The 16,235-nt window shown below is 52.1% G+C and overlaps 1 protein-coding gene across 2 annotated transcripts in view; it reads left to right on the top strand.

Annotated features, from left to right (window-relative positions):
- Window positions 1-6,217, top strand: part of LOC123817276 (speckle type BTB/POZ protein) — a 74,725-nt gene extending 68,508 nt beyond the window's left edge. For both annotated transcript variants that reach the window (XM_045836879.1, XM_045836880.1), the window contains 2 exons: window positions 3,362-3,504; window positions 4,978-6,217. In XM_045836879.1, coding sequence (XP_045692835.1) covers window positions 3,362-3,504; window positions 4,978-5,122 — 288 coding nt within the window. In that variant the 3' untranslated portion in view covers window positions 5,123-6,217. The remainder of the gene's footprint in view (window positions 1-3,361; window positions 3,505-4,977) is intronic.
- Window positions 6,218-16,235: the final 10,018 nt, after the last annotated feature.

Raw genomic sequence — 16,235 nt, forward strand, 5'->3', positions numbered from 1 at the left:
GTGAGATGAGAACAGAAAAATAATCACAAAACTAGGAGTCTCTGTGACCTCTGGAGTTTCACGACGGGGCTGCTAGGTTGCATTGTAGGTAAGATGAGCTTCTGTGCTAGTTTGGCTGGACAGTCCCGGTCCACGCTTGGTCACAGCACAGTTACCGACAGCACCTTTTTATTTCCAAAAGTAGCCTGCTTCGAGCGGTGAGCGACACGGTCGCCCTGCCTGCGGAAAAGAAGAGTGCGTTTGCCGCGCGCCTCCCGTCCCGACCCCATCTCGGATTTAACCATAGTGAGACCAAAGGCTCGGGTGGTCCTAACGTTTGGATTCATAACTTATAACTTGGCTATATGATTTATAAAGTGTTCTTGAGTTCACTAACTTTTATTTAAACTTTTTCAAGAAGAGAATAATCTAACCAGTGTACTGGTTTAACTTTCCCCTAAGTAGTTATTGAAATATTCAAAATTATAAAATGATTAAAGCTCTTTGGGGAAAAAGAGATACTACTACGATAAATACATACTTTGATTGTAGGATGCATTTTGATTTGAGAAAAGGTGTGAAAATGAAAATGTGGATCTTAGCAAGGAAATAACGGTGACCACCTGAAACAACGTGCTGGTATCCCCACAGTAAGCTTGGGGGGAACGGTTCGTGAGATTCTGGGTCTCACCAGGTCACATGGGGTTTGTGTGCTGCTGTTTCGGTGCAGGATTTCTCAGGACCTTCGTTTTGGTATGTAGGGTGCACCCTGAGTTTACTGGACGGGAATAGGATAGCATTTCTCCACTTTAGTTAACCCTGGACTTCTTTTCCTCAAGGATCACCCCTGGGATTCGTGTTCCCCCAAACACACCTTAGAAACCTGACTTTCATTGTGTAACTACATCAGAGAGAGCTCAGTGACCTGCCCTCCGTGGCCCCGTGGCCGGAGGAAACACGGTGCAGGTGTGCGAGCGATTCCTGTTTACCCCGAGGAAGCTTCTCTTGCACGGGGAAGGGGAGCCGAGGCAAGGGGTCGGAGGGCTTAGACCTGACCAGTACGAAACCCTGGGAGAGAGGCGGTTCTCTGCCGGAAGTGCCTCCTCTTCCTGCCTTGAGGCTGCAGCACAGTCTGAGGGCAGAGCTGGCTCTGACGTGAGGGCGCAGAGCCTTTCAGGGTTTGCTCGTGGGAGCAGTCTCCTTTCCCCTTCCTGTGCGTCCCTGAGGACAGAAGAAAGTACCTGTGTTTACAGTGGATGTTTTATCTTTATTGATCTGCTTTTTGGAGTACTTGTAGAGGATAAGGCATGTAAGCCCAATCGATGCTGCAGATGAAAAGGATTGAATAATAACCAAATCCTCCACCTTCCAAGACTTGATTAGCACAGCTGAGCAGTGCAGACATCCCACGCCCTTCCAGTCCGGCTCAGTTCTGACCAGAGGAAACTTGCTTCCAGTGCGGACAGTAAGGAAACAGACCCTGTGAGCTCTGGGCCTTTGGCTCAGGTCAGGTGCGGGAACGTTGAGGCTGAGTCGCAACCTCTCAGGGCCACGGTCAGACAGTCCGTGGCCCTGGGTTTAAATCTCTGCTCCTCAGCCGGAGCACCTACTGGGAACCTGCTGTGGGTGCTCAGAGCATGGGGATCAGCCTGACCCGACGCTCGGGGGGTGGTATTTTCAGTGCAGTGTGTGAACTTGTGAGTTTAAAAGATAAAGCGGTTGAATCACAGCAGTGTTTTATATAAATTTATGAATGAGAAGTAACTAAAGGGTGTGTTTTCAAACTTTCCCCTTAGATACTCTTTGCTCCAAGCTTATTTGAAACATTTTTACCTTTATACCTCCTTGTGAGCTTCAGGAAAACAGAAAAAGAAATCTTTCATGGAAGGATCTAAACATCTAGAATTTACCCTACAGGCTGAAACAGCTTCTTCTGAGCTTTTCCAGTCTCCTGGGAACATGTGTAATTAGACCAAAAACAAAACAAAACACATTGGCCAGGCCTGGGAGACACAGTTGCAATCTCTCGGGTAAGTACTGCCATTAGGCAGGTTTTTCAGAAGTATAATTAAGAAAAAAACTTGGTCTCCCAAGGGACAAGAGTGGCTACTTTTGTCTAATTGTACAGTAGGGATCAGAGGTATTCACCAAGTCCTTTTAAAAGAATGAATTGAGAAAGGGCAAGAAGAATGTTCTGTGCAGCACAGTGTAAAACTGAACATTTACTCAGCCTTTTCCAGCCCTTAAAACAAAAACCTAATTTCTTGCTTGCCTAGTGTCATTCCTGTTTTCCATGGAAACTGTTTTCCAGTTACTCAAATGTAAAAAATTAAAGCTGCACCAAAACCAATAAAACTCTCTTTTTGCTGCAGGAGGTCACAGCGCCAGCAGATAGGCCTCCTCACCCAGGAGCGATGAGAATAAAGCTGCCCTGGTCTGATTGCCATGACTCAGCCCGGAGGAGCGCTGCGTCACTGCGTTCTGGGCCCCTTAGACGGGACCTGTACGGAGACCGGATACCCTCGATCAGACCCCTTTCCCATGACCTGATTAACGACTTTTTATTTTGTGCCTTCTTTTATCCCTTCCTCCTCCTGTCCCTGAAGTTCCTTAGTAAATTCATAATCTCATATTTGAGAGCAGGGAGTACAGTTGCATCAAAACAAGTCAACTAAATCAGATGTGCCCAGGATTAACCCAGACTTTCATTTCCAAAGCCTTTGTACCCTTTACTTGGAAGGTAGGAAGTGTTCAGACTGAAACTGGATCCAGGGTCTTTGTTGCTTTGTTCTCTTACCCTGAGAATCTTAACCTCAACCCCAGTAAAATAGGACTCCATTTATCCTTCTCTGTTTAAAAGGTGGCCTTGGTTGACCCTCATTCAGGAACAGCTGGTGGCAGAGGTGCTGGTGAATGTCACCGCAGGGCTCCTCTCCACAGCCTGGCGGTCCAGTTGGGAGGCCCTGCCGGGCTAGTGACAGTGCTGAAGTGGACAGGACTGTGCTTCACTCTAAGCTGGCTCTAAACAAAAAGGTTGCAGAAATTTCCAATGTAATGTCCCTGGTGACTTGAAGCAGAGAAATGCCTCCTTGTAAGGGTAGAAACACTTTAATCACAGTTGGGACAGGGTGCACTTGGGGATGCAGGTCTACTTCATAATTGCCTTTTTTCTCGCAGGTAGACCGTAGGACTGGAGTGGTGGGTATGCAGGCTGTTCTGGCCTTCGGAGTGTGGCTGTGTTTGTAATTGCAGCTGTAGCCTTCTCACAGCCTGCAGCTTTGCTCGGGCGTCTGCGACACGATGGCACGGCTGCGGAGAACAGCCTCAGTAGCGCTCAGCCCAGAGCGACGCCTGCTCTGACCGCGGTGCCTGTGTTTTCCAGTATGCCCTGGAGCGTTTGAAGGTCATGTGTGAGGATGCCCTCTGCAGTAACCTCTCCGTGGAGAACGCTGCAGAAATTCTCATCTTGGCTGACCTCCACAGCGCAGATCAATTGAAAACTCAGGCAGTGGATTTCATCAACTAGTGAGTTGGCGTCTTCAAAGTCCTCCTTTCAGGGTAGTTGGGATAGCTAGAGGAATGAGAAAGACTTTGAATTAGTGAGTAAAATAGACGAGAAGCGTCATTAACCTCTTAGTAGTAAGTACAGAATTTTCATCTTTCCCTTCATCTGGACAGTGTGGAAGATGGTTTTGCTTTCATGGGTCTAATCTGATTGCTGAGTGAAGAGTTTCACTTCCTTGTAGTGATCAGAGTTGGTGGGAACGACACTTGCCGGCCAGAAGGGGCTGTGTGCCACAAAGGGCAGCATCTTTCCCGCGCAGGCGCTGGCTTGGGGAAAGGCATGTAGATCTCGGGGCGAGCAGAAGTGTGTTCTTGTGAGGGAGTAAGATCCACCTCATGGTTCGTCATGGGACGAGATGAGGAGAAGAGAAGGGACCACCAGGAGATGAGGTGGTTAAATACAGTTCTGAGAAAGAGATGTTCCTTCCAGAGGATCTGTGCCTTCAAACTGAAATGACCAATGACCTGGCCATATCCCGTGCGGAAATAATTCTCCGTGGGGTGCGCTCCATTCCCCTGCCCGCTGGGAGGCAGAAGTTGGAGAAAGCCCGAGGAGGAGGAGCAAGCCAGACCAAGCCCTCACAACCGCAGTTCTGGAGTGAGGCGGGTCTAAGAGGTTGCCAGGGGGGGAATGAACGTTATTCCACACAGAAAGGGCCCCCGAACAGGAAGTGATGTCCTCTAAGTCTGTCTGTAAGATTATTTGAAGGTTTTATTTACTTATCTTTAGAGAGAGGGGAGAGAGGGAGAGAGCATCGATGTGTGAGAGAAGCATCCATGTATCGGTTGCCTCTCGCGTGCCCCCAGCCAGGATCCTGGTCTGCAGCCCAGCCATGTGCCCCAGTGGGGACCCTTCCAGTCTGCAGGCCAGCGCTCAGTCCACTGAGCCACACCAGCCAGGGCTGCAAGATTATTTTAAAGGAGTTATCGATTGAGGCAAATAACCTCAAGAAGGGGACCACCAAATGGTCCTAGTGAGTGCTCCCTCTGTGCTGGAGAGGTTGTTGATGCTTTGTAGAGTTAACTGTTGGGTGAAGTGTGGTTAGCACCCCCTCCTTTTTCATAATCAGATAGGCCCCAGGCTCTGCTCTGCCTTCTGGTTAGGGCACTAGTAAAGGGCAAAGCTAGAAGGAAGCTCAGAGCTGTCCCTTCATTAGCGACATAAAGAGCGTGGACAGTGTAGCGGAGAGCCTGAGGAGCAAGCACTTCACCTTGCAGCTGATAATGTGGTGGTGCAGAGTTCTGGGTTTCAGAGTTCAACAGCCGCAATCTGGTCAACTCTGCGCACTGTCTAAACAAGCAAATTCTTATGCATATTAAAGGCTTTCTTTTTGAGTGTCTCTTGTAAACTCTGGGAAATTAGGCTGTCTAGCTGGCTGTTCAGTTATTCTTCACTTACTCCTTTGGTAACCCAGCTCTCCGCATTTCTCCTAGTCACGCTTCGGATGTCTTGGAGACCTCCGGGTGGAAGTCCATGGTGGTGTCACATCCCCACTTGGTGGCTGAGGCGTACCGCTCTCTGGCTTCAGCACAGTGCCCCTTTCTGGGACCCCCGCGCAAGCGCCTGAAGCAGTCCTAAGATCCTGCTGTCGTGAGACTCCGTTGATTTTCCTGAAGCGGCGGCCACTGTTGCTGCCACTGACCACCAGGTAGACAGCGCAGTCTGTGGAGCTTTGACTCTGCTGTGGGGGAGACTGCGCTGTGGCCCCAGACTTTTAAAGCAGCACTAAATAAACTTGGGGAAATGGGGGGAGGGAAGGGCCAGGGACTCGGGGCTGTTCGACCTAATGAAAACCCTGTTGCTGTGTCACTGTGTTCCCTTTGGCCTGGCCGAGTGCGATCCCGTGGGATTCGGTTTAGGCGCTGGCCCTGAGGACATCCTGGCGGCGTGGTACTTGGAGAAACCTGCCTGCATCTGACGGAGCAGAACCAATCGTCAGGGGCCTGGAGCAAAAGGAAAAAGGAAGAAGGACATTTAGTTTTAAGACAAGGGGAAAGAAAAGGAAAGAAGAAAGGATTTTTGCAGAATTTCTCAAAAATCAGTTTGTGGATTCCAGTACTATTTATATTGAGAGAAGTTTCAGTCCATCCAACTGTGCTAAAACTGGGATATTTGTGACAAACTCCTCACCACCCTGCGAGTATCAGAAGAGCTCTTTGGCCGTTAGCACTTACTGTTTGCAAGAACAGAGTATATCCTTTTGTCCCTTTATGAAAAGTGACGAGTGAAGGCGAGAGGAGGAGGTTATTTGATCTGGAAGATGAGTGTTCTGATGTGGTGGCTTTTGCAGAAAATCTTTATTAGTGTTGAAAACTGGAAAAAAAATAATTCACCCAGAATTCATACTGTCTTGACAAGAACTATGGTTCTCTGTTTTTAGATATTGTGGAAAATGTTTTTTGGCATTTTTCTCTGATTTTATTTCTTGTTCCTCCCCCACCCCCTTTTCTTAAAAAAAAGGAAAAAAAAAACACAAAACAAAAAGAAGAGAAAAGCAAATTTTATTATTCATGCTGTGTGAAAAAAATCCCAGCCCTGATTGCTCAGCCGTTCGTACCTGCGCCTGCGCAGGAGCCAGTTCTGCCCCTTCCAGTTCACCCCTCTTCCTGCGGGGGAGAAGTTCCAAATGTTAATTTTTTTCTTTTTGAAAATATAAATAATGACTATTTTGTACTGTGTGGTATCTCTGGTCTTTTGTTTCACCCATCTGAGTTGTCTTTTGGGTCTGAGTTCCTTAAGGGATTTTGAAGGCCTCGGCCGATCCTTCAGCTGGCAGAGATGGGGTCTGAAATACCCGAGCAGTGGGGACTTGCTGCATCTCCCTGATCTCGCGCTGCCTCCGCGAGCCGCCAGCAGCCGCCAGTCTCTTGTCCTCCCTGAGCTCATCACAGCCCACACATTGTGCTGGGGGTCAGGCTTCTGCCTCTGCCAAGGCAGGTAGTGCGAGTGGGCTCTTCAGACCCGACACATTTTAAGACCTCCTCTCAATGTCCTTTCTAGTGAAGTATAAACACATCCAGGGGCCGGGGGCGTGGAGATTAAATAAAGGGACGTTATTATCTCCGACTGGGTCTGTCACTGACTCGAGGTGTCTTCAGAAAAAGGGATGTCTGAATGCCCAGTGAGCTCACAAGAACGCCCCGGGCCCCCTCTGCCTTTCGCACGGCAGTGGGGGATGGGACGGTGGGGGGCACTGGGGGGCGCACTGGCCATCTGGCCAGGCGATGTCTCAGTTGGCCTTAGATGGAATGTCAACTTGTTTCACTTTCCACTTCCCTTCAGGGACTGTAGCCTTCGTGGATATTTCAGTTTCCATTTATCTGGCTGCCCCTGCAATGGAGTAAATATTCATTATCCGTATAATCAAAGACAGGATCTGCTTATTGGAAACCGACCACTCCATCGCATTGTTTGGTTTCCCCCTAAGGGTCACCTGTGTGAGGAAGTACTCAGTTCTCCGTGCTCTGGCCGCTGTCCCTGTGCCTCCGCGGTCCTCGGCCTGCAGATCAGCGCACAGCCCCAGGGGTCGGCAGGCCGGGTCTCCCGTGCCACGTGGTCTCCGGGGCAACCGAGTTCGCTTTTGGCAGTTCTCAGTTTTCAGAGAACGGTGCACACGGTGTCTCGTGAGCTTCCCAACAACTTGAATGTGGTAGGACGAGTGACAAACGTCTTCCCATTTTATAGATGAGAGAAGTTAAGGGACTTGCCTGAGATCACAGCACTGTTGAGTGACAGTCCTTCTAATGTAGAACCCTGAAAAGATTGTCAGCAACGGTAGCAAGTTCCTTTTGTGAAATGTTTAGGTACGAAGTAGGAGGCGGAGCGTCGTCTCTGTGGGAATAGCAGGAGCAGAGCTCTGGAAAGATGCCTCTGCCTGCTCGCTCTTCAGCGGTTCCCGGAGGACAAACCAGACCTCAGATGTGCTTTCTTCCTCACTCACGGAAAGCTGCGGGTTTGGGGCGGGTGGGTTCGGAGAAGACGTCCTCAGGAGGGCAGCGGTCCCTGCACCGAGCTCCTGGCAGAGTGGAGGTCTCTGCTGGGATTTTCCCGTATTTATGGAATTTCTAATGTGGGCTCTGCTGTGGGCGCAAAGCCGTTAGGGTTTCAGGTACAGGTGAAGCTACTCCGTGCTGCTCTGTCATTGTTACATTATTTCTGGACGTGTTTGTTTGTGTTTCAATGACACAGCTGAAGCCATCTGGTTGTGACAACATCAGAGCCCCAGCACACAGTTCGTAAACCTCCCTCTGCCACCGCCCCCTCCCTCAGCTCCCCCACATCTGAAATTTAATTCACGTTAACTCCACAATCTGGGGCATGTGCTCTCGCTGCAGAGATGGCCGTGCCAGTGGAACAGTTGGAGATTTCAATTCCGCAAGGAGATGGCTTATTTATCGAAACGATATTTCAGGCAAGGAGTTTCAGAGATCCTTTGGTGTCGCTGTTTTGGGTCCAAATTGAGTATCTGGTATCACTGCCCCGCTCCCCTCCCCCTGTTGTCAGCCCCCTATATCTGGACATGGGGACAGTGAGCCATCCATGGAGAATTGTCCCCATTCCCCGTGTGGAGATGAAACCTCTCTCTTAATGGGCATCTCAACCACCTTTATGGGTTTTAACTTTTCAGGTGAGAGACGCCTTTTCCTCTTCACTGCTAAGTCAGCTAGCTGGCCTTTCAGGCCTTAAAGAGAGTCCTCTTTTTAAAAAAAATTCCAGCCAGAGACATTAAGATCTTTTCTTTGGCCAAAAAGATCTCTGCCTTGACCACCACTCCGCGCATGTATTTATGAATCTGGTTGAAACCTATGACGGCTTCTCCGTACTGTGCGAGCCCCGTGCGGACGAAGAGAAGCAGCTGCGTGCAAGCAGAACAGCAAGCGGAGGGGGGCTGGGTCACACTCTGAAACCGACTGTTGCTTTGTTCTGGCTCTTCGGCTCCTGCAAAAGAACAACGAGATTCTCCCAGCATACTGTGTTGGATCCTTTGGTTTATCTTTGTCAAAAACAAACCCTTGGCTGGAGCCCAATATTATTTCCCACAACTAATTATCTTTTTAATCAGCCTGGACCCAGTGCGTTTCTTTGTCTCGTGACTTTTCACCGAAGTCTGCCCGACGTCGTTTAGATTCGTTTCTGACGGTTGGCTGACTCATCTCACATTCAGGTGAGGACCGCTGGCCTGCTCTGTCTGCACGTGTGTGCGCAAGGTGGATGTGTGTTTCCCCTTTTAATCTCAGAGGCGACTGCGCCACGGTGGGGCCTTTGACCCCAGAGGTGGGCACCTCGTGGACACGGTGAGCAAGAAAGTGAATGCAGGACGGTCAGCACTTGGGATAATGAGCTGGGAGAACCAGAAGCTTTGACCTCCAGATGAGGGCGGAAACTTGAATGCTGTTGACGGATAGGTCTTCGTGCCACTAAACTGTTAGCAAGGTGATCAACCCCCCGCCCCCGAAACCCTGTAATGCTAGGGCGGAAGCTGGCATGTGGAATACCGTTTGGTTCAGATTCCTGCAACCCCTAAGAAAAAAGAAGTTTAGACTTGAGGGAATTCAGTACAAGCAACAAATGGTGAACAAGTCGAAGGGGATCACCTCTAGGGGGAGAACAGGGAGAAAACACTATGGAGATAGAATAGGTACGACCCGGGTGTGGGAGGAGCGCAGCACCTGCCCGCGGTTTCCAGACCTCGCGGGAGTTGTGAGCACGCCCCGGTGCAGCTCCCGTCCATCCCAGCAGCAGAGCTTGGGAAGGTGATAACATAACTTCCTCAAGGTCACTCAACCTGGCCCCTGGCCAAGGAGCAACAGAAGGCAAAGGAGTAGTTTCGGGGCATAGGTCCAAGGAACAGAGTGCGAAAATCCAGCAGTTTGCCAGGCAGGACAGAGGACGTACCTGCTCCTACTGCGCAGTTCAAGTAAGGGGAGAGTTTCAGCCCTCTCGAGCCCCTTAAAGGTGAGCTGTGGACAGACTGAAGAGAAAAAGAGGCCCCCCCCCACATAGTTCACCTTCCTTTCGTGTCTGAGAAAACAGACATCCAGAAAACTGCGAGGACATACTCAAGGTCACAGAAATGAAAACTCAGGCCACTGATCCAACAACCGACGGCCGAGCACGAGAAGGTGCCAGACACTATGTGAGGCTGGGCTTGCGGCGGCGGGTAGGGTCTCTGCTCCAGTCTGGTTCCATCCAGTGAAGGAGGCAGGGGGACGGTCTGGGGGACGGCCTGGGGGACTGAAAGCGTAGATACTGACTTGACGCAAAAGGAGGTCAGTGGTTACCTTGGAGCAGTTTCTGTCAAGTGTTGGAGGCAGAAGCCAAGACCGCCGAGAAGGTAGGCACACAGATTGCGAGCTACTGTCTCCAGAAGTTTGGCAGGGAGAGAGGAAGGGAATCTCTCCCACCCACTCCTAAGAACTTATGTCTCAATTTAGTCAACACATTTATTTTTGTCTGGAAGTCATCGTGTACAGGTTGTTCCATAAAATTAGATACTTTCATAACTGGTATTTGTAACAAAAGTCATGTTTATAGGATAATTATAGCTTTAAATTGAGAAGAGACGAGCACCTTCAGCCCTGCCACGATTTTGAGAATGGTTTCCTAAAGACAGACACGTGTGTCTGTACTTCAGCCTGTCCATCATCCAAGTAAAAGTTTGCCTCACGCTTACTGGAAACCCCTCAAATGTTTTCACGAGCCAGTGGCTTGGTCCGTGGGGTGCTGCCAAAGGAATATCATCCACCCCCCCAGATACGCTCTGATCGGTAGCGCTGGTCAGTTTCCGTGGTGTGGGTGCTCCCCCCCGTGGCCCATTTCAGACCTCAGCATGCAGGGGTGTCCAGCCTTTTGGCGTCTCTGGGCCACACTGGAAGAAGAAGAATTGTCTTGGTCCACACATCAAATACACAAACAACAACAAAAACAATGTTTTAAGTAAATTTTTTAAAAGACTTTATTTATTTTTAGAGAGGGAAGGGAGGGGGAGAGAGAGAGAGAGAAACATCAATGTGCGGTTGCTGGGGGCTGTGGCCTGCAACCCAGGCATGTGCCCTGACTGGGAATCGAACCTGCGACACTTTGGTTCTCAGCCTGCGCTCAATCCACTGAGCTACACCAGCCAGAGCTTTAAGTAAATTTATGATTTTGTGCTGGGCCACGTGCAGGTCGAGGGTTGGGCGCCCGTGCCTTGGCGCAGAGTCGGGGAGGGGCGCACAGCTCACCCTTAGCATTTCCCCCGTACGGATGAGCACACAGATGTATGAAACCTCAAGAGCACGCACAATAGCAGAGTATAAAATAATTAGGAAGAGGTGAATTCTGAGTGTTACCTTTGCGATTAGTCGTATGTTAATACAACTTAATTTTTAACTGGCCACTCGTCAACGAGCTCTTGAAATGCCTCAGGATTTGACCGTTGGCTCTGGAGGGCCAGTGTGAACGAGCCCTGACACACCACTCACTCGCTGGTGTGGTCCCACGTCTTCCTGCCAACACCTGTGCGCCTCGCCGTCTCCGGGAAGCCCGCACTGCCCAGCTCGGCGGCAAAGTGGAGAACCGCTTTCTGGCATCTGTAGGTGAATCGGCATTGCTGCATGGACCTATAGTCACATGAACACATTTTAATCTCTGCTTAAATGGTTTTTTCTCTCCCTTACCAGTGTTGGAAGTGTGTGTTTTATTGAGACACTAATGAGAAATAGGCCTATCCCTGACAGGCAATCCGGTATCATCCTCCACCGCCCGGAGACCAGGGCTGTGGTCTCGGGTGAGCGTGTCCTCCCGCCCTCCTGCCCTCGTCTCACCGGCACAGAAGTTCGGGAGGAAAACAGAAAGGACAGGACATTGGAGAGTGGTCAGCACATGAACAGGTGGTTCCTAGGGTTTCCTGTGACCACCAAAGTTTTAAAAACTGTGCTTTGGTTTGGCCTTTTAAGAAAATTCTTAGAACGCTTTCTGTTTCTTTTGCTAGTAATTGATTTATACATTTGCTAGATGGTGTGCCAGCAGCTGTGCCAGTTTCTAGGGATAACCAGTGAGTAAAACTGCTTCTCGTTATGGAGAGATAGTGTCCTTAGGACCACCCCCCCCCCCGAATACATAATGTCCCACTGAGGTGAGTGCTCTGCATGAATGGATGGGGCACGGTGACAGGCTGGGAGTGGGGAATCCATCCCACCTGGGACATCCGGAAAGGCTTCCCACAGACAGCAGCGTTTGAAGGCGAGAGCTGAAGGATGGGGAGCTGTCAGCTTGGTAGCGACGGAGTTCCTCGAGGAAGAAATCGCATACATTAAGCCCTGAGTCAGGAGGGAGCGTGGTGCGCTCCAGGCGGCCGGGCGGCCGGGCGGCTGGGGCGGAGAGAGGCCAGGAGCACGCTGGACACCCGGCTCACAGGGCCTTCCCAGGTCATGTTTAGACTGTACGGGGCCTGTATGAAGCACAGCGGGAAAATCACTGAGCTTTAAGAGGGGTGACAAGAGTTTCATCTTAATAAGCTCTTCAGCTGGAATATAGCAAAGTTAATGTTGAAAGCAGGAATGGAGGAAGGCAAGAGATAATGCGAATGAGGGGAATGGCAGAGCTGGAACAGCGCGGACGTACTTGAGAGATGGAGGAGGCAGATTGGCAGACCTGGATGGATCGGATAGAGGAGGGGTGAAGGGGTGACTAGGACGGACTCCCCAAAGTACAGACCGATGGGAATATAAACAGGCTTGATGGAGATTTGGTCGTTAACTTCACTCAGTGGTGGTGAGATGCCTTGAGAGGCCCAAGCGGGAGGCGTCACGTGGGCTGTTGAACTTGGGAGCCTGGGCCTCAGAGCAGCGGGGGAGCCTGGAGAGAAGGTTCTGGGGAGGTAGTTGCTGGTTTGTAGGTATCGTTGAGGCCCTGGAGTCTGTTGGGTCTCCAAGAAGTGCAGAGTGAGGGGAGAAGGGGGCCCAGGACTAAACCTTAAGGAGCTCTTATATTAAAAGGCTGGTGAAAGAAGATAAGCCACAAAGGAGAACAACTGGTCAAGACAGGAAGAAAACATGTAAATACATGTTTAAAAGAAGCAATACAAAATTGTTGAAAGTGTCAAATGCTCGAGAATAAGAGAATTTTAAAACGCTCATGGAAGCTAGCATCATGAAAGGCGTTGGTGACGCCAGCCAAGGGCCGTTTCAGGGCAGGGACCCCGGCTGGGCTGAGGGGAGGGGCGGATGGGAGGCGAGGAAGGAGGCAAGAGGAGTACAGGCCAGTGGGTGGCGGTGAAGGGAGGGGCACGGCTGGGGCAGTAACCAGAGGAAAGAAGTGAGTGAGGGCCGGGGGTGGTCTGCTTTTCCCTACGTGAAAGCAGCACCAGCGTGTTTAAAGCTGGTGGGAAGGGTCCAGTAGAAGTGAAGCAGTGGGCGCTCCGAGGGCCAGCAGAGAGCAGATCCTCTGCCGTGAGGTTCCGAGAGGGCTGCGGGGAGAAGGTGGGGTGGCCTGAGGCAGAGGAGGGACACTCTCTCTGGGTCTGAGGGGAGTCCTGCAGAAACAAGGGGATTTGTCTGATACTGGGAAGTTGAGCACGTTTTTATCTGGGGGATGGGTACGTCTTTCAGTGTCCATCAGGAAATAAGGGCAGTGGCTGAGCATTCCTGGAGAGGGTGGTGGGTGCACAGCGATCTGAGCTGCCGTTGGGGAGGAGCTGGTGAGAGTGCAGGCTGCACGCGGGGAGGGTCCAGCGCAGGTGGGTGTTGGCAGAGCACAGCACCTGGAGCCCAGGAGCCTGGCGCCGGCCTCCCGCCACACTCACGATGCTGGCCGCAGTACTTGCCAGTGTGAGCCTTAGTTTTCTCATCTGCAAAATGGGCCTCTCTCATGGAGTTCTCCTGGGACATGAATGAGGAAAGTGTATGTCAACTCCTTAACACAGCGATTGCCATTGAACGAGGGCTCCAGCAAGGTACACTGATGCTGATGTTACTGTTACTGCTACTTCATTCTCGTTGGTTCTAACCCAAGCCATAGGTAGTCTTTTGAGTCCATTGCCTCGTACAATTTCTGGGAATGGAACCTAGATCTGCGTGGTAAGACACTCGGCTGGGCACCTTCGGGAGAGTGGGAATCTCCTGAAAGCACCCCGGGTGCTCTGGGCTGGCACCTGCTGTAACGTGTGCAGGAGGGGGAGTCCACGGAGGTTTCAGGGAAGAGTCCGCCTGCGCCAGGTCTCCTAGCCATCTGGAATAACTCGTTCTTCATGTACGGTCACCACTGTCATCATGAGTGTCATCTCCAAAAGCTAGGAGTGCTTGACACAAGGCGCTCCGGGGAGGGGGGTAAGAGGCAGGGTGGGGGCACGCCAACTTGTGTTAACAGGTGTGAACATCGGGCCTGGGGAGAGGGTGCAGGTAACTTTAGGACCCAGGAGCCCTGTTTCTTGGACTGTTGCTGCCTCCCAGGGAGCCGGGAAGGATGGGGGGTGCACACCTGCCAAATCAAGCCCATCTTCTTTTTTACACATTTTTTTTTCTTTTTTAGCTTCTCTTTTTCTCCTGTTCTGCCCCTGATGTTCCTTCTTCCTGGAGCACAGAAGCCTCCATTTATTTCTCCTTCGTTTTCCTAGACATTTCTCTACCCCGTCTCCAGTCCTGCTCACTAGAGTGACATCTTGAGCCTGATCCTGCCGCATTAAAAAATAAAAAGAAAGGCGCAGACACACACACACACACACACACACACACACACACACACCCCTCTGCCTACAACGAGCCCTCCAGTGCTGGTCTCTGCTGAGATGTGGCAGATGGCAGAGCCTGACTGAGCAGCAGTGGCCCCCTCCGCGCCCAGACCCAGGGGCTGCTAAGATTGGTTAGCGGGGCATTTATATACCTTTCCACCCCCTTGCACCCCTCACCTGCCCTCAGTGTCCCCACCCACACTAGCCTCATTCCCATCTACTGCAGATGCCGCCCTGCAGGGTTTAGCTGCCTCTTGACCTGTGTGTGTCTCTCCTTTGTCCCGTCCTTGTTTGTGAAAGACGCCCACGATAGAAATCAAATTCAGAGTTCACCCATGAGTCAAGGTGTACTGGCCGAGCCCTGTGCGTACCCCATGCACTTGGCCCTCCCCAAGGTGTGGAAGAAACGGGCCACGCAAGGCCCAGTCCCCGGGGACTCACTCTCCGGTACAGTCCAAGCTGGTGCTCTTCACACACCAGTTCCCAGGGGTGCCAGCTAGGGACCACAGGCCATCCAGGCTGACAGGAAACTGATCTATGCAGTGGAGGCGACCTGAAGACGGGCAGGGGGCGGAGACATCAGGGTGTGTGGGGTGGGCCACCGGGGCCAGGACTGGGGCAGGAGGGGCTCTCGGTGGGGAGGGCCCTGCCCTGGGGGTTGAACCCTGTGCTTCTCAATAAAGACCCTTCGGCCACCTGTATTCCCTGAGCCTTGTGTTGTGTTTACGGGGACAGGTCCCGGGGGACTGTGCCCCGGAGCCCCTGAATGTGCCCTAGGGGCTTCCGGAGTACAGAATCAAAGAGAACAAAAGTAAGTTCCTTTGTATAAGTGTCATCTTCCATAGACCTGACAGAACTCCAGCCTTCCCTGTGGGGTTTCCCTGCACATTCTTCTTGCAGCAAGAATGAGTACCCATGGCCATTCGCCAGCCCGCCCGCCAGCCCGCCAGGGCCCAGAACCCGCCCCCTCCCCGTGTGCAGGACTGCACTCGCAGCCGCGCACTCCAGCCAGACACCGCCCCGGCTGCTGTACCCGGTCCAATGCACAGCGGCCCTCGGGCAGGTGGAGGTCACCCTCATTTTACAGGTGGGGAAACTGAGACACAAAGACGTTCAGTCACTTGCCCGAAGTCTACAGTTAGGCCAGCTGACTCCGGAACCTGTGTTCTCAGCAGCTGCACTATGCAGCCTCCCTGCAAGAAAGCCAGCCCTGCCCCTGCCCAGCGGGCTCTGCTGTGCCGTGAGCCCTGGGAAGGGGGGACATGGGGGGCGCACTAGATGGCAATAGCCCCACACTGACATGATGCCACTGTTCACAGAGCCAGCCTGCCCCTCAGTCAGCGGTGAGCAAGTCAGGGGAGCACAGCCATCCAAGACCCCGAGAGGCGAGGTGACTAGATCAAGATCACAGGACAGCTAAGGTGCTAGCCCAGCTCCATTTAAACACATCGTAGCTGGGCATGGTGTCGCTTTGAGCCCACAGTGGGGGAGCCTGGGCTCCTTGGGACCAAGCGTGCCACTTACCTGCAGGTGGGACCACCCGCACACCATGAAAGGGAGCCTGGTGTGAGGGGAAGAGCAGCACTGGGTTAGGAGCCCGAGGCCCGGTTCTTCCTGTGACTCCCAGTGCGCCCCACTGCGCCCCAGGAGCTAACCTGGGTCTCTTCCAGCCGGAGGACCTGGGCCTGTTGGAATGGGATCAGTGCAGCAGCTCCTCGTCCGGTCGTCACTCCCTTTTCCCACGGTGGCGGGGCGGAGGCTGTGCTCACACCCGGCACAGCGTCCAACCAGGCCCATGGAGAGCGTGGTGTGCAGGACACCTGGGCCAGGTGAGCTCACGAGATCCACCTCAGAGGTAGGGCCTCCTGCCTGTGGGGGGCCTCCAGGCCCGCTGGACTGGACACGTGGAGGGGGAGACAGCTGTTTCTTGTTTGTCAGAGGCGGGGGTGGGGAGGAGGGGTACATCCACATTTCCTGCTGTCC

Source organism: Phyllostomus hastatus, unplaced genomic scaffold (genome assembly GCF_019186645.2).
Source record: "Phyllostomus hastatus isolate PE091 unplaced genomic scaffold, TTU_PhHast_1.1 phas_contig_210, whole genome shotgun sequence".
Lineage (NCBI taxonomy): Eukaryota > Metazoa > Chordata > Mammalia > Chiroptera > Phyllostomidae > Phyllostomus > Phyllostomus hastatus.